Source organism: Mustela nigripes, chromosome 7 (genome assembly GCF_022355385.1).
Source record: "Mustela nigripes isolate SB6536 chromosome 7, MUSNIG.SB6536, whole genome shotgun sequence".
Classification (NCBI taxonomy): domain Eukaryota; kingdom Metazoa; phylum Chordata; class Mammalia; order Carnivora; family Mustelidae; genus Mustela; species Mustela nigripes.
In genome coordinates, this window is record NC_081563.1 from 121,193 (window position 1) to 146,798 (window position 25,606).

Sequence of the window (25,606 nt, forward strand, 5' to 3'; positions counted from 1 at the left end):
GCAGACAGAGTGGAAGGCAGAGTCAGAGGGAGAAGCAGGCTCCCTGTGGAGCAAGGAGCCCGATGTGGGACTCGATCCCAGGACGCTGGGATCATGACCTGAGCCGAAGGCAGCTGCTTAACCAACTGAGCCACCCAGGCGTCCCTAACTTATCATTTAAAGAACATTTATTTAGGCACAACTAGGCCATGTCAACATAAGTTGATTCTCCTACTAGAAATGAATAAACATAACCTCATGCAGAAGAAAAGTCAATGTCACCTTTGTTCAATGCAGAGCGGCTGAAATTCGCAACAGCAGGTCTCTGCCACCAACACACACAGAGGTGGTTTTTAGGAAATAAAGATCATCTTTAAGGATTCACACTCTAGCTTGCACCTACAACTAGGATTACTAAATACCTTCCTTAAGCAGATTCCTTCTTCTCTAGGCACTTTGCAAATAGAAATACATGAGTCGGTATTCACAGCCTGCCCCTAAGATCCTCAATTAGAATAAGCAATTACCATATACAGAGCCACTTGTGGGCTTAGCGATGCTTGAAAAGGAACACAGAAGGACTGTGACCATATGAATTGGAGTATATTAACTATTAAATAGGATGTGTGATAAAATTAGTATGAAGTATTGAAACGTATGTAAGTTAACCAGCTATACAGAGAGAAAAAATCTTTACATATTTGATAAAAGTTTAAGAAAAAGAGCTGTATTTTAAAACTTATATTAAACACTGCCTAACTGCAGAGTAAATCCTGTCCGTGGAGAAATAAATGTTTTATAATTCTCAAAGAAGAAAATAATATAAACTTTAATTCATGGCAACATAGTTGGCTGGAAAAATGCCAGTTTGACCTCGAAGCTTTCCTTCCCACCAATCGAACTGTGAGTCTGTTTTTGATATAACTGTGATTCTGTCTCCAGCTTGAAAATTCAAGTCCCCAGGCTGTTGTCCCTCGAAAGAATACAACGCCGTCACTTCCACGGGCTCGTCCAGATAGCCTAGAACAAACAAGCAGAGGTACTTAGACTACGCACACGTCTGATGGGAAAGCCTGGGAAGGGTGTGGGGCTAAGACATAAATTAACTTCCCTACTTGATACTCTAATGCCTTCGCACATGGGGTCTGTGAGATTTTCATCCTATTATTAAACTCGTGTTTTTCTTCTTCAAAAAGAGCAAGTGTTTGGTAATAACACTTCCTAAATCCACACAAGTCAAACTACATACTATTATATACCTGACTATGCATTTAGCAAATATCTGTGGTTGTAATTGTTGGACTTCTGAATGATCTCCAGGATACCACCACAAGCCAACCCTTGAACACGGTGGGCGCTTACACATGGGATGTTTTTGTGATTAACAGTATGATAATATAAATGTATTTTCTCCTTCTTTCCTTTTTTTTAAAAAATTAATTTATTGACTTGACAGCACAAGAGAGCACTGGCAGAGGGAGAAGCAGACTTCCCGCAGAGCAGGGAGCCCCGAGCGGGACTCGATCCCAGGAGCCAGGACATAGAATCAAAAGTGATATGTGGATTTTCAGCTGATTGGGGTTTGGTGCCCCCAAATGCCACGCCCCATATGTTCAAAGGTCAACTGTATTTACATTTTCCCCCTTTTAATCGAATGGTCATTGTGGCTTCCATGAACTGTAGCTGTTAGAGAAAAACACATTTATGGTCACGATTGTATCATACAGGATTTAATTGAAAAACCATGCTCCAGGATGGAAGTAGATGTTATTACGCTAAGGGAAATAAGTCAGTCAGAGAAAGACAAATATCCTATGAGCTCACTTGTATGTGGAATTTAAGAAACAAATGTGCAAAGGAAGAAAAAGAGAGAGAAACACACAGAAACCGAGGAACAGACCCAGACTCTAAACTCTAGAGAAATACGGTTACCCGAGGGGCAGTGGGTAGGACAGGGATTGAAGAGAACACGTATCGTGCTGAAAAATAACACAAAATGTTAAAGAGAACAGAACAGGAGCCGCGCTCAGGAGCCGTTGGTTTTGAGGGCTCCGACTCCCAGGCACTTTGCCGGTTCAGGAGCGCTTTCCCCACAGGCTTCACGGCTGCTCGCTCTACACTGTCGGAACAGAGACAAAACTCAAACCAGCGCAAGAAGAAGGTCTGCCTATGCTTAATCAGAGTTTCTCTCTCTCTCTTTTCTGGGATTTTATTTATTTGACAGACAGCGATCATAAGCAGGCAGAGCAGCAGGCGGGGTTGGGGCGGCGAGCAGGCTCCCTGCCAAGCAGAGAGCCCGATGCAGGGCTCGATCCCAGGACCCTGAGATCATGACCTGAGCCGATGGTAGAGGCTTAACCCACTGGGCCACCCAGGTGCCCCTTAATAAGAGTTTCAACATAATCTGTAAAATTTTTTATATTGTGTTAGGAAGAAAATACTTTGAGAACTGAGGAGTTATTACGAGTAAAATACAGTAACTTTACGAACTGTGCACCAGCAAAAGAAATATAGAGAAACAGATACTTTCTGTTCATTCATCCTCGTGCGCATTTTAGGCAATTCGATGGTTGTTAAATGCGTCTTAGTAGAGGCACACTGAAAACATAAATAACCGAATTCTGAAACTCAGTTATTTAACCCAATAATACTATAATAAAAGATAAACCAAATTTGGCTTGTTGGTAAGAAATAAAAAGTCAAGACTTGAGTTACACCGTACTGAGCGAGATTCGCCGTGTGTCACCCACACACAGCGTGCGACAGTCCTTCCTGTGAGAGCGGTGCCCCGGGATTGTCCGAGTCCTGCGGAAACAACCCCAGCAGCAACCCAGGGTCACATCACAGAGACTCCGGGGGTCGTTATTTTTTCTACCACAGACATGCTCTGTTTTTGTAATTCATACCATGTGAACTTGCAGTCTGTCCATTTTAAGGAAGAAGGACAAACGTGTGTCACCGAAAAGAAGAATCCTGATGCAGCCTGGGTATCATCGAGACCAGCGGAGTGACAGCCAACACACACTAACGAGCCCTCCGTTCCTCTGCATGTGACAAGCGCAGTGGGACACCGAGCCAGTCCTCACAACAGGCCTCTCTGTCATTAAACCGGAGGAATGCAAGCTGGTGTGAGAGGGAACGTCGTTCTGAACAGCATCTTCCCATCAGCTTACTCACCACCCACACACGAAGCTCAACCTCTTCAACCCCAGTTAACGGACACCCTCAAGACTCCTCCTCTCCCGTCTCCAGACGTCTCGGATAACACAAAGCACAACTGGAGGAGCCCCAGTGAGCATCAGGGAGTGTTCTGGAAGTCATCGCCATCTCAGCAGCCACGTGTCGCACATTAAGACATCCGAAGGGACGAGAGCAATGGTGACAGGTGCTGCCTCTGAGCTGTACCTTCCAGATGCACGAAGGACAAAGTGCTGATGGGAACGTGGTGCGAGGGCAGAGCCAGCGGTTTCGAGAGAAGGCGGCAGCACGGCGGGGCTTCCCCGACCCAAACTCTGGGCAGACATGAGGCAGAGGGGTGGGGATCGTGGCTGGTAGAGCGAGGGGCAGTACGGGCAGGACAGGCAGCCGGGGGGAGCCCCAGAAGACTCAGAAGCTGAAGCCGTTTCGGGGAAAATCCACACACAAGAACACGAGGCAGGGAGCCCAGCCCGAATGAAGGCCCTGGAGGCCGCAGCCCGCAGGCCCCGCAGGCCAGGCCCTACTGCTGCTTCTTGCAGCAAAATGACTTAAAGCTCTCCTTTGCTGTAAATATTCGGGATATTTCCCACAAGGAAAAGTTTAATGCCCACAAAATAGCTTATAAAAAAAAAAAAAAGTGGGCCTTTTTCTTCCGGGAGGGGGGTTGGACCTTTCAGAAAGGGAAAGCCCCCCAGGGACCACAGAAACCGGCCCCACTGCTGATGAAAGTATCTGGCGTTCACAGATGCCTTCCCTTCTGAGTGACCCAGGCCTTCCAGTTTCCTATTCCTGTGCTCAAGAAATACGGAGGCTGGGGCGCCTGGGGGGCTCCGTGGGTAAAGCCTCTGCCTTCAGCTCAGGTCATGATCTCAGGGTCCTGGGATCGAGTCCGGCATCGGGCTCTCTGCTCAGCAGGGAGCCTGCTTCCCCCTCTCTCTCTGCCTCCTTGTGATCTGTCAAATAAATTAAAAAAAAAAAAAAAAGACAGAAAGAAATATGGAGGCTCTTTGAAGCAATTAGCCATTTTCCTCATCATATCCAACTTGAATTCAAACACAGGTTACTCTTCTCTCCCAGGTCAGACCCACAACAGGAAATAGATCACAGGCCCCAGGGACGGGCAGCTGCCCTGAGGCTTCTAATTAGAGAGGCCACGTCTACTGGGTCTCACTGCGTCCTTCCCTGTTGCTTCCTCCGTGCTCTGCGTCATGTAGCCATAGGTAAGCAGCGTCTCTGGCCCTGACATGGTTCAGGAAAGGAATCCCAGCCTTCGGGAGGGCGTCTCAAGGCAAGCGGAAGTAAGAGCACAGACACGTCCTCGGTTTTGGGTACATTTAATACAGTAGTGAGCTGCATGACTGACCTAAGTCTCCAGGTCGGGGGTGGGGGTCTATCACTGTGGGGACCACATCCTCTGGAAGAGGATGACAGTCCCTGGGGACTGAGGCAGACAAGGCCACAAGGTGAGTCCACCAGAACCAGCCGCTCTCAGATGGTAACATCTGGGGCAATTGTGCTTGTCGCAACTGGGGCAGGAGTCCTATCGGCACAGACTGACTCAGCCCAGGGCACCCTGCAGCACAGGATGGCCCCCACGGTGGACGTGTCCAGACTGTCACTGACAACTACAGGGTGAATGGGGGGTGGATGGTGAAGACTGACACAGGAGGGCACGGGGACAAGGTACAGTAAATCAGGCTGTGCACTTGCAAGGCTGTCTCGCTGAGACCCCCAAGCACCAGATAGCTGGAGCTTCCAAAGGGTAGAACAAAAGTACACGCAGTTAGGAGAATCACTGCTTTCCCCAACAGCCATGCAGAAGTGCAGCTGGTCAGCGTGTATGGGTCAGGCAGAGAGCAAGCCCGCGGCAGCCTGGACGTCCTGGTAGGTCGTGTTTAACTTGAGGTTCAGGCCTGTGCCCTGTGCTTTTTCTCTGCAGCAGTGCTTGGCCAGGATGTAAGAAAGTCCTTGCTAAGAACTGAACTGGTTTGACAGCTGCTTTAAAAAAACAAAACAAAACAAAACAAACAAAACGAAACAAACAAACAAACAAAAAAAAACCCACAATCATGTAAAGTAAGTTTTATTTTAAAAATAGACTTTAAATCTTCCTTTCCATTTTTTTTCAACATCCCTTATATTTGGAGAAAGTTATCCCAGTACCCACTGTTTGTACAAATTAATTCACCCTATACTCAAATATATAAACAAAACCTGATCGGCCAAGAACTGTCTGTGGTCGCATGGCCAATGCTCAACGTCCGAGCCTGATTCCAGAGCCCACTCAGGGTTTGCTGCTTCTAACTTCACACCGCCCTCAGTGCCTTTGAGGGGTGTTTCTAACATTCCTGAGGCACCCAGCCTGCGGGCACAGGCCCTTGGAGAACCCTGTGGAAAGGGGGTCACCTCTACTTCCGCTGTCCCTTGTCCTTCGGTGTCCCCGCTGCAACTCAGCTTGTCTGTTGACCTCAAATTTAAGAACCGCTTTAACTGCAAGCTATCTAAGTGTAGGTCTAATTCCAGCAGAGTCTCCTGAAAGACCGCGACATAAAGTTCTAGTCGTCTATGCTACTTGGGTATAAGCATTTACATGTTCGCCCCTTTTGCTTCTGAAGGGTGTGTGAGTCCCACGGTCAAATTACTGGCAAGGTCAATAGTCTCCAGCCGGTTGCAAATCACATTCAAGAGAGCAAACTACATTTTAAAAGCCTCTTAGTGTTTTCCCACTGTGCGGGAGACCACGGCCCAGCGTGCTCAGACCGTCAATCCCGGCGGCGGCCCCTCAGACGCAGGGCGGCCTCAGCTTTCCCAGACACCGCCCGGCGGGAAGCGGGCTCCACACCAGGGGAGCCAGGCTGAAAGCACGTGGGAAGTCAGAAGCGACTGCACCAGGAAAGCATCACTTCCGTGGAAGGAACTGTGCTTACCAGACATTTTTGAAATATCTTTACAAATTAAAACCAAAATGTGTACTTAGCTACCTTGAGGTCCGTTTCCATGAAAGCAGTGATGCCCCGTAGTTTACTTTCCCAGGAGTATGGGGTTCTGTGACTCCAGTGACAAAAGGTGACGGGAGAAAATAAACAGGCTATGCGACAACTGGTTCACCTTTGCCCTCATTTTGTGTCCCACTCACATTTCTAAATAATTGCTTAATTCCCCAGGAACGTTTTGTTAAGAATATTGAAGTAAGACAGTACATCCTAGTAAGTTTTAGGTAGTTGCCAATAACGGCAAAATATCTGAACATGAAAAAAAAAAAATCCTTAAAATATACAAAAATATCCACGGGGCTAAAACCCGGACAAGATGTGATGATGATGAAGTTGCAATTCACAATGAACAAACCTTGTCATTCTATGGTGACCAGATCGTAGAAGATCCTGCGGTTGGTCCTCCCACGGCCCCTGCGAGTCAGAGGGGCTCCATCCCAAGCTGGGGTGCCAGCCCCTCGGCCGGCAGGACCTGCGCAGGTGCCCCGCACGGTCCTGTCGCCCTCCTCACCGCGGACGAGTGCCACCAGGAGAGCGAAAGCACTTCCCTACGAAGCAGGGAGAGGCGCGTGGCCCGAGGTGCTGCCGTCCCAGAGCTTAGACACCGCCGAGTCCTTAGCGTGCGGCCGTAGGACGCGGGTGAGTCATTTTATCGCACACATGTCGTACTTACCAACTCTCTGCGGAAGGCCGGGAAGCTCAGGGTAGAGCTTGCACTTGTGTCCGTTACCTGCAAAACAGGGACACCGGGCGGCATCGGGAAGACGGGTTAGCCTATCGCACCTAAGAGCCGTATCTTCACTCCCGACGATCGCTGGAAACATTACTTTATCACAGTTTAACCCCAGAAAGCAGCCCCGCCATCGGGCAGGGGTCGCCCTCTGCTACTGCAGGGTCAGAAACGCCGGACCACTGCGCTGACCTGGGCTCCAGGGTCGCGGGGCACACACGCATCTTCTCCCCGAAAGCGACCACGAGCGACCCGCGCGTTTTCCGAGGGTGCAGCCCCCAGGGCAGCGGTTTTCCGACATCCTCGTCTGCTCAATTCAAACTAATTTTCAAACGGCTCCTGTTCGCGCACATTTTTAAGTAACACCCAACCGGTTCAACGGGACCCTAAAACCCGCAGACGGCCTCCGGGGCCGAGTTCAGCGGCAGTTGCGGAAGCCGGGCGGTCGCCTCGCCCCCGGGTCACGGCGTCACAGCAGGAAGAGAACCGTGCCGGCCCCTGTCCCCGCAGGCCGCGGAGCCCTGTGGAGTCCGCGCCGGGGCGGGAGCGCCGTCGGCGGCGGGAGACCTCCCCGCGCTCGTCCGTCTTCCGGGACTTGGGAAACGCCACGGGCTCTACCGACCGCGTGCGGGTCAGACCTCGTGCGGGTCAGACCGCGTGTGGCTGCCCAGGGTCCGAACAAACGTCGACGCGGGGGGCGTCTCCCTCCTCAGAGGCGAGTCCACGCGGACGAGTAAGCACCGGAGTCGGACCCAGGCCAGTGCGCGGCCGCGGACAGGAGGTGCGGGGTTAGAGGCGGGTTACGAGGGGGGAGCGAAGAGCAGCTGGTCCCGGGCACCTCCCCGGGGCTCCCTTCAGGCCAGTGCGCGGCCTCGCCAGGGCCCCGTGAAGGGGTGGGACGCGGCGCCGGAGCAGGGAGCGGGGGGCTCGGGTCCTTCGGCGCCTCCTCCCGGACCTGCCGGTTCCCCCCGGCGAGGGCCGCCACGTCCGCCCACGGGTCTCTCCGCGGCTGACCGACGGTCGATCGGAGCCGGCCGGGGTCGGGCCCGGCCTCCGCGCTCCGAGGCTCGCGGGAAGCGTCGCCCCCTTCAGCTGTGGCCCCGGGCATGCGACCCTCTGCGCCAGGGAGGCAGGACCCCGGGAGTGACCGTCCTACGGACCTGCAAGGGACGAGGGGCGGAGGCCGAACCCTGCGGTCCTGCAAGTCGGCTCGACGTGGACGGCCCGGGGGACACCGGAGCTCCCGAGGACAGGCGCGCACCGGAAACCGGCTGCTTCCAACCCGGCGCGTCCCGCCCGAGGGGGGTCGGCCTCTGGGGGGAGCAGACTCTGCGGGAGAAGCTTCCGGCAACGGGCCTTGTCCCCGACAGCGAGGAGGCCGCGCCGTCCCTCTTCTCTTCAGCCCGTCCGTCCCCCCCTCGGACCCAAAGTGGAACGACAGAGCCTCGGGACAACCACGCGCAGTAACGAACGCGCCTGCGTCGCGACCAAGGACTTACTTCGGGGGCCTCGTGCGGGGGTTAGCTGCGGTCCCGGCGTCGGCGTGGGAGGCACGTCTATCGCCTGCAGCAGCACAAAGAGAAAACATGGAAGCACTAATTCACGTCGGCGCATCCAAGGGCAGAGTAACCCGGTTCACCTGCGGAGAAGAGCGCCCGCATGGCCCGCGCACTCCTGGGGGCCACACTCGGCTGACCCGGGGCCACGCGACGGGGCTGCGGGGGACTCTCCTGTCGCGGGAAGCTCGCCTCAGCCACGGTCCGGGGGGTGGGGCAGGGTCAGCGGAGGCTCCGCGCGTCCGGGCACGCTGCGCCACGGGGTCCGCGCTGGGGCTCCGCGCCCAAAGCCCCTGCCCTTCGCGGCCTCAGCGTGGCCGTCGTGGGCGTCGCTGTCTCCCGCTCGCAGCCACACGCCGGGGCAGGCGACTGCGGGAGAGGAGCGACGCTGCGCCCTGAAGCTGCCACCGAGGACGCGTCCGAGTTCGACGTGTCCCCGAGGACATCATGTGACTGGACGTGAGCGCGAAGTCGGGGGTTCCGGGGGGCTGAGGTCCGGGACGGCCCGCGCTCCGAAGCCACCGTCCCGGGACCGCGGGGACACGCACCGCAAGGACATGCACCGCGGGGACCCGGAACCACAGGGACACGTGCCGCGGGGACACGGGACCACGGGGACACGCGCCGCGGGGACACGCACCGCGGGGACCCGGGACCACAGGGACACGGGACAGCGGGGACACGCACCGCGGGGACCCGGGACCACAGGGACACGCACCGCAGGAACACGCACCGCGGGGACCCGGGACCACAGGGACACGGGACCGCGGGGACACGGGACCACAGGGACACGGGACCGCGGGGACACGGGACCGCGGGGACACGGGACCGCGGGGACACGCACCCCGGGGACACGCACTGCAGGGACACGCGCCGCGGGGACACGGGACCACAGGGACACGCACCGCGGGGACACGCACCGCGGGGACACGCACCGCAGCCCGCCTCCGCTCCCGCGCGGCTCTCCGGGCGTTGGCTCGCTGTCCGTCGCGCTCGTACTTGGCGGTGAAGGAGTCCAGGACCTCATAGAGCTCGTCCGCTTGCGCCGGCCGCGGCGCTTCTCCGAAGAGCAGGTCGTAGGCTCGGACATCGCGACAGTAAAACCTGGTGGAACAGGTCGGAGGCGGCGCTTAGGGACCCGCGGCTTCTCCCCAGTCCGGGTCGGGCCGCCCCTGCGCACAGGCCCGTCGGCGCCGCTCGCGCTCCCGCGAACTCGTCGCGCCCCCGCGCGCCCCCGCGCGCCCCTCGGAGCCCGTCCCGGAAGTCCCCGGGCGCGCGTCGCGATCGCGTGCACACGCTCACACACGTACACACGCGTGTGCAAGGGCCCCCCCTGAAGCCGACGCACCTCGAAGCCCACACTCTGTACAGGCTTCGACATCTCAGCGCCGCACGACGCCGCAGCTGCGGCTCCGCCGGTCCCTACGGCGCTTCCTCGGTCCGAACGACAGGGACTCGCCCCGCGGCCGAAGACGTGCGTTCGCTTTAGTCTACTCCGGATTACGGGAAATCCGCCCAAAGGCCCAGAATCCAGTTTCTACCAGAATTCCCCTCCTCGTTCCTCCGGCTCATCAAACCAGAAGGAAAACCTCCGCAAACCCCGGTGGTCCGGTTCCTCCGACTTCCCGCGGCCGCGCGGACGGACGGACAGACGGACGGATCGGGCACTGGGGAGCTCGCAGGGACGGCCCGGTCGCCTCCGCGCAGGCTCCCGTCCGGGGCTCGCTGTGCCCCCCCACCCCGGGCTCCCAGCCCCGGACGCGGACAGGCTCTGGGGAAGTGGCTCGGTCTGTAGGGGCAGCCGGACTCACAGTTCGGGGAAAAACTAGCCAGTTTAGAGTACAAGTTCTTCACCCGTTAGAGAATGTCTAAATCTCCCCTTTTTACATTTCCTTTCAGTGTCCCAAGGGTCCCTGTTCAGGCGCCACCCCGGTACCCCTCAGTGCGCGCCACAGGCTCTCAATCCCTTCGTAAAAATCAGAATTCGTCTCAGTTTTATGCAAGAAAGACAAAGCGTCATAGCAGACAGCCTCTCCTATTAGGAACATCTGACTGACCTACAAGGTGCATGAAACAAACTTGGTGAATATTATGGAGCCACCGACTCATATTTAAGATTCTTCTACCGCTAAGTGGGAAAGAAAAGGACTCGTAATTGTTGTGACCAGAATCGTATGTGGCCAAACAAGGGGAACGGATGCTCAGGAAAACACTGTAAGGCAATAAAGCTAAAAGTGAGTCATGTTACTCTTAAAGAAGTAGAATGGCTTTTTTTTTAAATAATTTTTTGTCTCTTCTATATTTTCTTAAGTACATGTTACTTCATATCGAATCTTTAAATAAATAAATGCACAGTTGGAGTCGAATGCTGTGTTAAAAACGAACACACAAGGTTACTCTGTAAACTCTGAGCCACGACACAGACCTCGGAGGGGTCACTCTTCTCATCACGCTTTCCTGAAACCGGTGAGAATTACTTGGCCTGACTTACTTCCGATTAGTGTCTTTCCTTTCGATCAAACAACTGCCCTCTAAAGATACGCCAGCAAAGAGCCCTCTTGATTTGCAGTACGTAAAGACAGCGGCAGAGCTTCTCAGGGCAACGTTTCCTTCTAAATTCCTGCAAAAGAGAAGGTTTTGCGTCCTGGAGTCCGGCGGGCTGGGCCCTAAGATGGCATGCGCAGCACTGCACTGCAGGTCACTTCGCTCAAAGGACAGATCTTGTCCTGTCTGTCCGTCACGTGCCTTTCTGTTGTCCTTCCTGCTCTCCTGGGCTACTCGTGCTTAGCGTGGGCTAGAGCAGGGACAGGGCATGGGGGAGGGCACGGTATGTAAAACCATTATAAAAGGCCGTGCTGATTCCGAGGACTGCATTGTACCGAACACATGGAAAGCGGATACTTTCCGACTTTGTCTCCCTTTCTTGAAACAGGAATGTACCTTTTAAGAGTACTAAGGTCTGTGGGTTCTTCTTACACTGAGTATTTTCATGGAATTTAGAAACCTTTTTAGAAGACTGCATGGTCTGAGTTTCAGCATTTCTATATTGCTTGAATGACCCCAAAATAGTTGTACACTACTTAGTTGCAACTACTTAGTTGTAACTAAGTACACCAGCAAACTCCATTAACAGAGGGGTAAAATGCACTCTATGTACTATACATACTACTCTAGTGAAAAGCTTCTATTTCCAATTTTCCATAATTCAGTCTGAAGAAAGTCTTTTTTCTTTCTTGATCAATGCTGCCTTTTACCAGTTAATTAAATTGGACTTGGCTCCTTCAGAGCTTAAAGGTAAATTTTATGTTCCATCCCGGTCGATATAATGGCCTACATTTCTGAAGTATTCAGTTTTTTTTGTTTGTTCCAGTTTCAGATTTTCTCATTTTATCACACTGGCTGTACTTTACAAATTTCTTATTTCCAAACAACCTCAAACCCTCCAGGACATATATAAACCATAAACCAGTTTCGTTTCAATTGAAGCTTCTTCTTAGGGCAAAACCATGTATAATCTTTAAACCATTACTATCCAACAGCTGTCCAGAAAGTACTTTATGGTACTCACCTTCCCAGGGGCCCAACTGCCACAGTAAAATTCCCTCCAAGGGTCAGGTTACCACCTTTTGCAAAAGCTTCTACTGCTCTGTCATAATTCAAAATTATTACCAAATCTGATACCTGAAAATGAAGAGACCCATTTCTTTAAAAATAATTATGCACAAATGTCATTTAAAATATATGCTGATTAAAACTCAAAATATATACCATATGATGTAGCAAGAATTTCAGTGTAGACAGTGAAAGAAAAAGAAAGAAGAATCATTTTTGTTTTGAGCAGAGGACGCAAGCCATGGCTCTTTCCACGGGTTAGCACAGCAAACACCGCTGAGCATTCACTATGCACCAAACCCATACTGGGGGGCTCCATGCACATTCCCGGTCCTCGGCAGGCTTGTGATGTAGGCAGTGACAGAGGTCTAGTGAGGTGACTGGACTGTCACGGTGAGAGCCGGAAGAGATCCGACAGAGGTTGTCAGGAAGATTACAAGTACTCCCTTCGACTACACATGCCAAGAAAGGCAACCAGCTAGGACTCAGGGCGTAAGATCCAGGGTCCTCAGTGACATTTCCACACTGAAGTCCCTGGCAAGGTCACGTGTCTACACTGATAAAGAGCATGTTGTCCACTTTCTTTTAAGGGCAGAAATTCAGAATAACAGAAGGAAGCTAGTTAACTATTAGTTCATGCCCCTACTGACTTAATTCTCTAAGTAAAAGCAAAAGTCAGAATGTGGGAATAATGCCCCAGACGAGCCAGCATGGAGGAGGTGCTCCCCACCACTGCACAGAGCCCAGTGCGAGCCCAGAAGTGTGGAGAGCCCTCGGGGCTGGAGGCCCGAGCCCGGTCCGGCCCCCTCCTGGAGAGCTGGTTGACCCGCGGCGTTCTGACCACTCTGCACCTCTCACCTGTTCCTGCGCACACTCACTTACCCTCTGAAGACCGAGGGTGTGTGTCACATACACCCTAGAAAAGGAAAGGCATACTGACTGAGGCTAAGAATTTGGGCTAAAAATCTAGCTCTTTGGGTGTGAATTCAACTTCTGCCTCTTGCACATCATGGGATCTTAGGCAAACAATTGAGCATCTTGAAACCTTAGCTCATTCCTCTGTTTTAAGGTGGGTATGATAACAGGAGCCACGTCCGTACGTAGACTCTGCATACACGCAGGCACGTGCAGAGACACGCGTACGGATGTGTAAAGGGTTAGCTGAAATCCTCTGTAAAGCCTGGTGTGTTCACCACAACTCAATAAAACATGAAAAGGCCAAACAAACTGGTGTTTCAAAGATTACTTAGTTCATATAGTTCCTTAATGTTTTCTAATGTTTTCAAATCAATTTTTCATGGGACCTACAGAAGATACCACCAAAAGAGACCGCACTTGAAAAGACCTAATAGAGATCCCAAGACAAGTAGATTCTTTTAAAAATGCTTAATTTGGATCATTTTATTAAAAAAAATACAGTTGAGTTCCACAGCACGAACTAAGTACACCAGCAAACTGACCTCTAGGAAATACTTCACCGTGAGTCCTATGAACTGTTATTTCCAGCGCACATGTGGACAGTTTCTAAAGACTGCAGGGTCAAATAATACAGAATTACCTAGCATTTTTAAGCAAAATTAAGTAATTTTTCCCATGATTGTGTGAGCTATCTCTTACGTGCATTTTCAAGTAATACATATAAAATTGTTTTGCACAGTGCTTGGTGTGTACACACGCAGAGAGCGCACAGCTCTGGCCCCGACCGTGTGAATACCTGACTGTTACTGTCCTCTGCACCTGTGGCATCGCAGTATAATTAAGGGAAAACTCTAAAAGTCAGTTTAAGAAAAAAAAAAAATGACCCTTTAATTTTCTGGGTCACCTCAATTCAGTTCTCTCTGAAGAAGAGTAAAATGACCCTGTGTTCCTTGGTGATGTTGCTTATGAGGGAACCAGGTCAAAGCTCCACAGAGGTGGGAGAGGGGCCAGACTCTAGGTTCGTTTCCACAACTTAGAGGAAAAGCAAACAGATTCCCTGAAAGAAAACTGGCAAGAGAGCAAGTAGACAGTGTAAGACAGACACCCGGAAACGGGGTCAGCTTTCCTAGGAGGTCTGCAGTGAGGTGTCACTGAGTAAGATGCCAGCTCTGCTGTTAAATTTAACCCTTTCGTTAAAGAAAGAAGCAAGCCCGATCCCCCTGCAGGAGAAGCTGGCGGAGGCATGCTAACCCCAGACGACCCCCAGGAACAGGGTGCTGTGGCCGGGAGCCCACCCGAGAGGCCGTCATCACCAGGAGCCAAGTCACAAAACGAAACCATGCAAAGTGGGCATTTGAAGTAATCTGCAGGCCAGACGGGGCACAACCGTGGGGCTCCCGAACCTGAAGGCAGACTGTGTGAAGCCTGGTGCACCCGGGGCCGGAGCTCTACAGCCCAACATGGACATCAGCAGCCCTGCGAGCCCAAGCCACAGGCGGCCAAGGACAATGTGGTCCCTGTGAGGCGTATCTGTTCCAGAGATGCGCGGAAGGTGGGCACAGAGCACAGGATGGACAGGCCGAGCTCTACTCCCCATGAAGAACATGGGAGACACCGGGCAGTCCTAAGAGGGCATCTCTCCGGAAAATGAAATACGGATTGCATCGGTGGTGAAATGAGAACAGGAGGTTCTCGCCAGTTCTGTGCAGTAAGTTTCAGCTGGTTTTAGAGAAAACCGCAATTGTGTGTTTCCACACTTACCTCAATTCCCACTTCGAAGCCTCCGCCGAGCCCCGCTATCCCAATGGCTGAAGGCGCAGACCATTCTAACAAAAACAGAGACACGGACGTTACTCTAACACTAAAGCCCCTTGGCACACAAATATGGGCAGGAAAAATGCTACAGTGAGAATGAACAGTGTTTCTTTTAAAAATAATGAGACTGTGGCATTTCTCCCTGCAATTTTAATATTACTTAATAAGAGTATATATATCTGGTTAAAAGTATTTTACTGATTACAATATCAATTCATAGCAGCATTTCACAGAGCAAGTCTACAAATGAAGGATCCACATGCATGGAAGAGCCAACAACACCATTAAATCAGGGTACAAGACCACAGTTTGGTTTAAAGCTTTCTTTTTTGTTTTTAAGACTTTATTTGACAGAGAGACAGAGATCACAAGTAGGCAGAGAGGCAGGCAGAGAGAGGGGAAGGGAAGCAGGCTCCCTGCTGAGCAGAGAGCCCGATGTGGAACTCCATCCCAGGACCCTGAGATCATGACCTGAGCCGAAGGCAGAGGCTTCACCCACTGAGCCACCCAGATGCCCCCAGGTTTAAAGCTTTCTAAGAGCTTTCATCTACTACACTCACCCTTCTGTCGTCAAACTACTGAAAAAAATTGATTCAAGTTGCGTTTGCTTTGACTGAAAGGTGCTAAGGTCGGAATTAGAATAACGTATTTCTGCGGGTGGGTTTCTGTTCAGAGGTTGCACACAGACAGCACCCTCCTCCAGACCCCCGGCACCTAGGAACAAACCATGGGTGAAGTTCAAAGGGTCATTGTTTCCTGCGGTATGAAGCAGCTTTTTAAAGTTCCTTCACCAACTGCTACATAAATTATGAAACTAGAGGTATATTTTTATGACAATTACCATAGACAAATTTGTGAACAAGATATTATCTATTTCATCAAAATTCAATGTACAGAATGTTGACAAAACAACTTTAAGAAATGTGACATTGCTGGGGCACCTGGGTGGCTCAGCTGTTAAGTCTCTGCCATCAGCTCAGGTCATGATCTCAGGGTCCTGGGATCGAGCCCCGCATCCGGCTCTCTGCTCATTGGGGAGTCTGCTTCTCCCTCTCTCTCTGCCTGTGTCTCTGCCTGCTTGTGATCTCTCTCTGTCAAATAAATCATTAAAAAATCTTTAAAAAAATGTTTGAAAGGTATTAGATATTGAGGCTGACAGACTCACAAATCCACGTCCCTTAATCTTTATAAACGTGTGTAATTCATCCAACTGTGGAACCCTCCCGTACTGAACACATATAGCATTTGACCACTGCAACTTTCAATATTTATAAGTTTTACAAAATAATTGAGGTGTATAATTTTATTTTTTAGTTAGGGCTTTATCATAGATATAAGAGAGCAAAAGGAGTCAAGATAAGTTTATTATAATCACTTTTAAGGGTAACACAATAATAAACTGTTTCTATTGTAAATCTCTGAGGACAAAAACTGGTCTTTTTGTACCTAGTAGAACAAGAAATAGCCTACAAATTCAAGATTATTAAGATTTTAACAAGATAAATTTCCTTACACTTGAAAACTAAGTACAATAATTCCACTTGAATTAGGGAAAAAAATTAATTTGATGGGGGGAGTGTGAGATTGGACTTTCTGAAAGGCTTCTTGGCTTCCGAACCTAATTTTGTCTTCTAGATAACAGGATATTGCTTGGATATATTCAGAACTAATCCACCAGGCTTAGGGGAGTTTCGATTACAGAAATTAGTGTCATATAATCCCAAGTTGTTTTCCATTTCCTATGCTAAGAACAGTCCCTGTCTGAAGACTGCCCATCTGGCCAGGATCTGGGGAATCTGCTGTTTCATCCGGGCAATTACAGACGGAGCAGCTGGCCTTCAGGATGGCGGGGAGGGAATGGAGAGAAAGGGGCCTGGGTGGCTCCGTCGTTAAGCATCTGCCTTAGGCTCAGGTCATGATCCCAGCGTCCCAGGATCCAGCCCTGCATCGGGTTCCCTGCCCAGCAGGAAGCCTGCTTCTCCCTCTCCCACTCCCCCTGCTTGTGTTCCCTCTCTCGCTGTGTCTCTCTGTCAAATGAATAAACAAACAAACAAACAAACAAACAAATAAATAAATAATTTTTTTTTAAAAGGCCACCTGAGGTTCTGAGAGACCCCGGAGGTCGTCAGGCCTCCCCCTCTGCAGATGGCGCCCCTGTCCACCCCCCGGGGGGAACAGCTCACAGACACTGAAGACCCTCTGAGTGGGCCTCCACTTTGTCTGGTGTGACCGGAGGTCTCTCAGGAAAGTGTGTGCAGTGCTCGAGAAGAAGGGAACTTGGTTGTTTCCAGGTCATCGGCAAGGACTAAACCACGAAATGCTGGGCCACAGCTTCGGGGAGAGATTCCAACTTACTCTGGGGACACATCATAGGACACAGTGGACCTGACCACCGAGGTTCAGGGGCCACACGCCCCACATACTCCCAGATGTATCTACGGTCATTGTCCTACACTCTCTTCCAGATTAAAATTAACTTACCTACACCAAAAAAATCTATTAAGAGAGAAATATATTCAATTATATGAGCAAAATGAGAATGTTAAATCAGTATGAAAAGCATTTCAGTCGGTCATGGCGCATGTGCGCACATTCTAGATGTCGCTGTAGACGCCGGCTAAATCTTCGGGAATTAAGTAAAGTGTGTTGTGACCTCACCTCTGACAGGCCAGATGGTAGACTCCACCCCAGAAAGTAAAGTGTGTTGTGACCTCACCTCTGACAGGCCAGATGGTAGATTCCACCCCAGAAAGTAAAGCTGAATCGTATTGTCCTGACCTGCTTCCACCTTTAAAGCACAGGCTTTAAACAAAACTTTCAGGTTTTATCGTTTCCTACAGGAATAGCAGGAAGTTTCCAGATGGCTCTGATCTTCTTATCAACTCCCAGAGAACAAAAGAAAAGTTGTACCATAAAGCTGAAAATAAGATTCATATTCAACACCAGAAATGCAGATATTGTCACATTCAGTATTTGCTCCATGGAAGAAGTACAAAATGTACGTAAGACGAAGCAGATGTACGCCTGCAAGTGTCATCTAGCATTTTAAGAGAAGAGAACGGGAAACCCCCGCCTTGTGGACGGGACGTGCAGAGTGCACATTCCAGGGTGACAGCAGTAGGAGGATCCCCGCCAGGGGTGTCCAAAATGAAGACAGTCAACTTACTTCCGTCCGGAAGACGAGCCAGCACGACCCCACTGCCTCCTCTAGCAGTTACTAGAAATCCAGCTTTTATCACCGACAAAATGGCAAGGCCCTTCGCTTTAGCGATGACGTGGGCTGCAAAATTAAAGACATCAGGCAGGTGAGGTCTGGAGTGGACTTGCCTGAACAGACGACGTTAAGCAGACGGATGCACAGAAGTTCTGACGGGCAGGACCCCAGGCTTCTCAGGACCGTCTCAGTGGCACCGGTGGGCCAAAGAACAACTCGCCAGCGACACGGGGGCCCGATCACCCCACCGCCCCATCCTTCCCTGTGCTGTTTCCAACACCCACAGAACCAACGCCCAGATACGGGCAACAGATGGGATTCGTGATGAGATTCTTTTAGTTGACGTGTACTAGCAGGACAAATGATTTGGAAATTTCAATTAATTGAGAATATAACCCATAAAAAACAGGTTACTATGTTAAAGGAAATGCAATCCATATGGAACCAAGTACGAAGGAGAAAGCCAGCAAGGGTGACCTGCACATGGCAGAACCTAGGCCTCAGAGCCGCACAGCTGGTTCACCTTTTACCAACACGAAAATTACATGTGAACACAGAAAAACGAAGTGATTCGCCACTTTAGAAGAGTTTTAGCTTTCGTTCAAGTATTTAAGTACCACGTGCGTCCCAGCGCACTGAGGACAGAGATTACACACTTGGTTACATCACATAGAGTGAGTTATCAGCACACGCGCCCCCCAAACACTGCCCCCCCTGGATTCCCCCACACAATACTGCATCTCCCAATAACAAGGGGAGATGGCTTGATGTACTGTCCTTGGTCAAATATTCCACCAAGAAAGCCACATTGGACCTGTACTCAAATACAAGGAAATGCTCTTGAGGAGGCTCTGGAAAACACGACGTTTCTCGTGTAACTATGCACGCCAATTCAAAACGGCAGTGTCTCAGAGATAACATGCTCACAAGCATGACGTCTGCACGTGGACATGTGGAGCCTCAGAGCCCAGCAACGAACAGCAAACGAGGCTGCGCCTGCCTTCCTCCGGGACTCTGCGAGGCTCCAAGTGCACCGTATGAGGCTGGAACCTTACTGTCTGTCACAGAGGGCTATTTCTACAGCCACATGTTGGCAGAACATCTGCTCCTACAACTCACTCTCCACTCTCTGCCCGTACGGTCAGGACTGCCTCTATTTAGACAGAACAAAAGTAGATGGACATATTTTCAATGTCAGGTTTGTTTTTAGAGATTTTCTATCCAAATTCAGGGACACTAAAATACCAATAATGCCTAAATAATTTGTGAATTAGCTTTTCATTTATAATATAGATGCACTGACTACAGATTCCCTGATGGAATTTTACTGTACTAACTGCTTGATAAATGATCCATACTCAGATGTTGCTATGCCGGGAAATACAGTTTGCCCATAAACTGGGCGAGCAGGCTGTGTTTGCTGAAACAGCTGACACATGTCAGAAATGTCTGCTGTCTCCTGTTCCAGAATATCGCCACTGAAGACTCCGTTTCTCTGGCTGAATTTTATTCAGGCCCTAACACAGTACTTATCAAACTGGTATGTGCGGACAGATCACTGGACATCTTGTGAAAAATGCAGATTCTGACCCCTTAGGCCTCAGTGGTGCCTTGAGGTCTTGCGTTTTTAACAAGAACCCAGGGGATGTCCAGCGGCTGGTCCAGTCTGCACGTGGGGTAGCAAGGCTCCTCGGAGCCTGTCTTCACGATGGCAGTAGTAGTGTCCAGACCCAAATAATGATAATAATAATATTTATATAGTGTTATATATTAAATATAATAATATTATTACAACAGCAAATTAAACTTTTTTAACATTTAAAGTTCTGCTAAACAACTTTAAAAAAATCTGGTGTAAGAAATTAAACTAGTTTTAAAAAAAGAAGTTAAATCCGTTTTGTGATGCAGGATCTGTTTCCCAGGCCCATGATTAATGAAGAGCGAAAGCAGCCTGAAGCAGTCCCCAAGCCAGTTTGCGTAGGAATCTTTGCTCCTGGTACCAGCCGTAGGAACAGTAGGAGTAACTGGGAGCAGCTGGTTCCCCAAAGCCCATCCTAGCCTCTGGCCTCCTGCTTCTGCCACAGTCCTGCCCAGGCCGCTCTGCTCCCAGGGTGTATGGGGCAGATTTGGGGGGGGGGGGTGCTGGTAGAGGTGCTGTTATTTTCATGATCCAAAGAATCTCATGCACAGCTGGGTTAGGAATGATTGACTCATGTCTTCCCCAACCCCTACAAAACATAAATACCTGACCTCAAAAAAAGAAAACCCAAAGTTAAAATTGGTTTCTGAGATTGGCTAGTGATTCTGCAAGATAAGCTTGCAAAGGCTTCAGAAACCAACGACGATGACAGGGGAGTTTGGGGAAGCCCAACTGGACACAACTAGGAGGAGGCCGGAAGGGGTCTCTACGGGGGAGCGGGGGTGCCCCAGGAGCCCAGCCGGCAGACCACCAGGAGGAAAGCAGTGCTCTGCGGGCCTGCTGCCCCTGGGGCCTCCATCTGAGTGCACCCAGCAACTAACGCACGCAACCCAGAGAAACGAGAGGCACATATTTTATTTACCAGGAATGATCTTATCAGGTCCGTTTCTGGAGGTTATTTCCGTGAATTCTCTCAGAATTTTAGCAGCCTTTTTTGCTTCCGATTTCAAATTGGAAGGTATAGGATTATTCACTGAAAGATTAAAAAAGGAGATTTTAATGAAAAAATCTAGTAAACGGAGTTAGATATGTATTATGGTTTCAGTTTTTCTGAGCATTGACCGATTCCATCCTTCTAGACAAAATAAGTGACCTGAAGACCCTCAAATTATTGTCTCATCTCTGTTTTCCTGATAACATCAATTCACTCTGAGATTGGGAAACCCTACATTCTCAAAACCCCAGAAATTATAAAATCCTGGGATTCTAAAAGATCTTAAACAAAGTCTGGTCCAATCTCCTAATTACGTGTCTGCTCTCTGTAATTCTTAGCTCACCTCAATACTAGTTAAAAGACATTAAAATCTGAAGAATTAACAAAAGATGTAACTTACAACTGTGTGTAATAAAAAATACAATATTTATCTGGATGTTTTTGTCAGAATACTGAACTATCTGCATAGATTCTCCTTGTGAATAAAATTCTGAGACTTGGGAAGTGAGCGACCACTCCTGTGTTTGCACAGCCCCAGCTTTCAGGCCTGCCTGGGTGTCCTCAAGTCACGCAAGCAGTGTTTGTCCCCAAAAATGCACAGACAACCCTCCCAGACCCGAAGTCTGTGGGACAGATCGCCCTTCTCACAGGAAAAGCGATCTGAAGAGCCAAGGAGCCCACGAGGCGCAGATGTCGAGTCTGTGGCTCAAGCCATCAAATGCCTTTTTTATTGCAAAGACAAGGTTTTCAGCTCCGAAGTTCACCTGCTTCGGTTCTCTCCGTTTCTGTTCTCAATAGATGCTGGTCGTCCCTTAAATGCTCGAGCACATTTAAAGGGTGTTTTTATCCTGATGATCGCATCATCTCTGGCTTTTCAGGGTCTGCTTTTGACAGATCTTTCTCCTCGTTATGGGTTAGCTTTTCCGGTTTCTGCCCACTTCTGGCAAAACCAGATGGTTGCTGGACCCGGTGAATACGCTGCATGTTGGGTCCAGACTCTGTCGCCGTCTCTGGGGCCGATGCCCTTGGCAGCAGGCAGGGCCAGGAGCCCTGCGTCAGCTCAGTCTTCCCAAGGCCTGCGTTTGCGGGAGCCGGGGCGCCTGTCGCGTGCTGGGGACGGAGCCCTGCAGCCAGGTGCGGCCCTCCGGGCTCTCAGTGTCCTGGGGCTTCACGTGCTCACCCCCGCCACCCCGTGCCGGAGCTGCGGCCCCTCCAGCGCCGAACTGAAAACTGGTCACATCCTGGCTCCTCGGTGGTGGCTCTTGGCTCCACGGCACTCACAGGGATTTGTGGGGTCCCCTCGCAGAGTGCTGGAGCTCGCCCTCGCCCTGGCCCCCCTGGGCCTGCGAGTGTCTCACACAGCGCAGCCCGGGCCCCAGAGCACATCCTGGCCCAGCAGCCGGGGAAGGTGCCTTCGGGCAGGAAAAGAGGCGGCCTCCTGGCTCCGGCCTCCTCCGAGGTCCCAGGCACGCTCACCGGGTACCCCACGGGTGCAAGCACACACCCGCTCTCTTTTGCCCAGTTTCGAGGGTTCACAGAAAGTGGCAGGGCGTTTCTCTGCCACGAACCCCCCAGCTTTTACTGGCCGAGTAACGGGAAGTCTCTTTGCGTCCCGTCAAGTCTCTTAACGCTGTTCTGTTTCGTATTCATTTGTAAAGTAAGGAAATTAATCTTTTTCTAGACAATAAGTCACAAATATTGATTTGCTGTTTGCCATTTCTCTTTTGAATTTTCTTATGATGTTTCTTCTTTTTTTTTTTTTTTTTTTAAGGTTTTTAAGATTTTTGGGACGCCTGGGTGGCTCAGTTGGTTGGACGACTGCCTTTGGCTCAGGTCATGATCCTGGAGTCCCGGGATCGAGTCCCACATCGAGCTCCCAGCTCCACGGGGAGTCTGCTTCTCTCTCTGACCTTCTCCTGGCTCATGCTCTCTGTCTCGCTCTCAAATAAATAAATAAATAAATCTTTAAAAAAAAAAAAAAGATTTTTAAGATTTTTTTTTTTAAAGATCCATTCACTCGACAGAGGGAGCATAAGCAGGGGTGCGGACAGTGCGAAGCAGACTTGCTGCCGAGCAGGAAGCCCGAGTGGGGCTCGAGGCCAGGACCCTGGGATCACGACCTGAGTCAAACTCAGACGCTTAACGGACTGAGCCACCCAGCTGCCCCTTATGATGGTTTTTCTACTTCTGTCTTCATGAAATCAAGTTCACCTTCTCTTCTAAGTTTTACAAGTGTCTCTAACTAAACGAAATGATTCCCAAGTTCATATGGAAAAACAAACAAGCAAGAGAATATAGAGAAAAAGTATGTAAAAGAAGAATGAGGGGGACAAGTTCTGCCAGAAGCTGCAACGTACGGTGATGCCTGCGTATTGTACCGTAGAGGCAAAAAGAGGCGGGAAACCCAGTTTTACAAAACAGAAAATTCAGAAACTGACTCGAACATATAAAATAATTTACTACATAATAAAGACAGCACCTTAAATCATTGCAGAAAAGCTGTATTACACAATAACTGGTGATCTCTGGGGAAATTCATCCACTGCCTCATATAGCAGACCGCTGTAAACTCCAAATTCATCAATGACTTGAAATGCCCAAAATCAAACCATGAAAGAACCAGAAATTACATGAGAATTACTTTTCAAATTCATAGTACAAAAGGCCTAGGTATGACCAAAAAAAGTCTATATTTTTAAATGATCAGAACTTATGGCATAAGCATACTGTGAACCAAAAGGGAACCGTACACACATGCAAACACAGAGGGAAACGGCCCCTCCGACTCTGGGCACCCACCGCACTACTGTCTGCCCGACGCTCATTGACCCCTGCTGCTGAACGTGTGCCCTATTTCCACTTCCAGCTTCTGTAGATAGAGCCGTTCGCTGGCGACTGTCTTCAGATAGGGCCCTAAATGCTGGAACTGAGCAATCAGAGAGACTCAAGATCCGTTAGCTGTTTATTAAACTGCCGAACTGTCCCCCCAAAATACTACCCAAGTTTAACTGGCTGACACCCCACTGAGTAGCACCATAAAAAACTCCACTGTTACGGCTGACACTGGGAAAGGCAAAGTCTGTACATCAGAAAAACAGGATGACAAATTTTATTTGAATTTACCTGAATACTAGCAAATTTTCCTTTTGTTTGATTATATTTCCTGTTTCACATATTTTCTGTTCATATACTGTGACTTTTTCTGGTTCCATACTCCTTTTGCCCATAATTTTAATCATGTTGTAAGTCTATGTCTCAACTTGCTTTTAAAAAAAAAAAATATTTAGAGTTTTCAGCATTTGTTTTTAATTTATATGGCAATATTTCTCTGGGTTTTCTACTGTTTTCTTCTTTCTACTACTGTGACTAAAGGCCTTGATTAAAAATAAAAACAAAACCAAAACTGATACAGCCAATATTCCACGTTCTCTACCCAAGCTTCTATTTTACATTAAATATTTGGTCCATCTCAAACTTTCATTGGCATAGGATAGGAAGAACCTCATATTTTTTACATACACAACACAACTTACTGAATAATCCACAGCACTTAAAAGTGTCACCTTCTTGACAAAAGCAAGGAAAATATATTCATATATTTACTCACATACTTAAAAATATATGACAGAGATGATGTGGTAGTTTAATAAATTATTCTGGAACAAATGGTCATTCAAATAAAAACAAAATAAATTTATATTATAATATCACATCATACAAAAAAATTCAATACATGATTGCCTTAATACTAAAGGCAAAGTTTAATACTTTTAGAATAAAAGTAACCGAAAATATCTTTATTTTCTGTGCAATGAAGGGTTGCCCTAAACAATGCACAACTATAATAGGAAACTACAGATATATTCAGCTACAGTAAAGTCAAGAAAAAGTGTGTCAACATACATTTGAAAATAAAATACAAGGGAGAGGTCGGAAGATATCTGTCATATGAATAAAGGGCAGCTATCTAGGGTTCAGAATGCACAGAGATCTTTAAAATTCAGTAAAAACACACATAGTACAACGGAAAACTGGGCACAGTATTCGATCAGCTGATTCACAGAAGAGGGAAACTCTGAGGCCAGCAACCACCTGAAAAGCTGGACGTGCCCCGTAAGGCCATCGTGAGTCACCAGTGCTCAGTCCCCGGGCCGGCAGGCGCGGGACGGTCTGCCGGTGCGTGTGTGGTCGTGACAGGAGTAGGAGGACCCCAGGGAGGACGGCAGGCGGGGCCGTCCCTACAACCCGCGTACTTCGCTCCCCGCTGAAGTCGCCAGTACAGGTCCCCAGGTGTGCTCACTGAGGCTGTGGTGAGTTGAATGCTGGCCCCCAAATTCGTGTCCACCTGAACCCCGAGAATGGGACCTTGTGCGGAAAAAGGGTCTTTGCAGATGTAACGAAGGTCCCAAGGGGCGCTCCTCCTAGGCTACCCGGGTGGGTGGACCTGAATCAGAGATGTGGACACACATCTCTTGTGGGGCACAGAGGAGGGAGCACAGTGGCCGTGGAGCACCTCTGGGCCCCGCATGCCCGAGAGCCCAGGCGAAGGGGCCCCGCAGGCCTAGGAGGGGGTTGGCCCTGCACAGAGCAGATCAGTTCCCGCCAGTGTGCAGCGCACGGAACCAGCACCACGTGTGCAGAGGGGTCGCTGAGGCAGGGCTCCCCTAGCAAACGAAGAAGAACACGTAGAAACACACACATTCGAGGAAGGACGATTTCCCTCAAGAAGAGGCTGATCAACACGGTCCGGTGTGGCCTCAAGCCCATGCTCCATAGATACCGACCAACTGGCAGACACACGCCGGAGGGAACATGGGAACAACAGAAGCAAAACGGCTGCACGAAGACACACGGGGCATCGTGACGTCCACGGCAACGTTTTGAGGCACGAGCAAAAATATGTTTTGTACAAAATACAGAATTTATAGCAAAATACATATATTTGTGTGTAAAACTTA

General features: G+C 49.7%; 1 protein-coding gene across 7 annotated transcripts in view; it reads right to left on the minus strand.

Annotated features, from left to right (window-relative positions):
• Window positions 1–759: 759 nt before the first annotated feature.
• The window catches only part of SH3YL1 (SH3 and SYLF domain containing 1), a 33,982-nt gene continuing 9,135 nt past the window's right edge, over window positions 760–25,606 (minus strand). Inside the window, exons 2-11 of one of the 7 annotated variants that reach the window (XR_009405241.1) lie at window positions 20,577–20,687; window positions 17,968–18,081; window positions 14,748–14,812; window positions 12,025–12,137; window positions 10,948–11,076; window positions 9,362–9,560; window positions 8,400–8,463; window positions 6,844–6,900; window positions 2,886–4,130; window positions 916–999 (exon numbers count right to left, since the gene is read on the minus strand). Coding sequence is in view for 6 of the 7 variants with exons in the window: in XM_059405046.1 (XP_059261029.1) it covers window positions 809–999; window positions 6,844–6,900; window positions 8,400–8,463; window positions 9,362–9,560; window positions 10,948–11,076; window positions 12,025–12,137; window positions 14,748–14,812; window positions 17,968–18,081; window positions 20,577–20,687 (1,043 nt within the window). In the remaining variant the exon portion in view is untranslated. Of the gene's footprint in view, window positions 1,000–2,885; window positions 4,131–4,498; window positions 5,173–5,244; window positions 6,719–6,843; window positions 6,901–8,399; window positions 8,464–9,361; window positions 9,561–10,947; window positions 11,077–12,024; window positions 12,138–14,747; window positions 14,813–17,967; window positions 18,082–20,576; window positions 20,688–25,606 lie in introns of those variants that run through there. The other 6 variants (XM_059405049.1, XM_059405047.1, XM_059405046.1 and 3 more) reach the window with 6 other exon arrangements.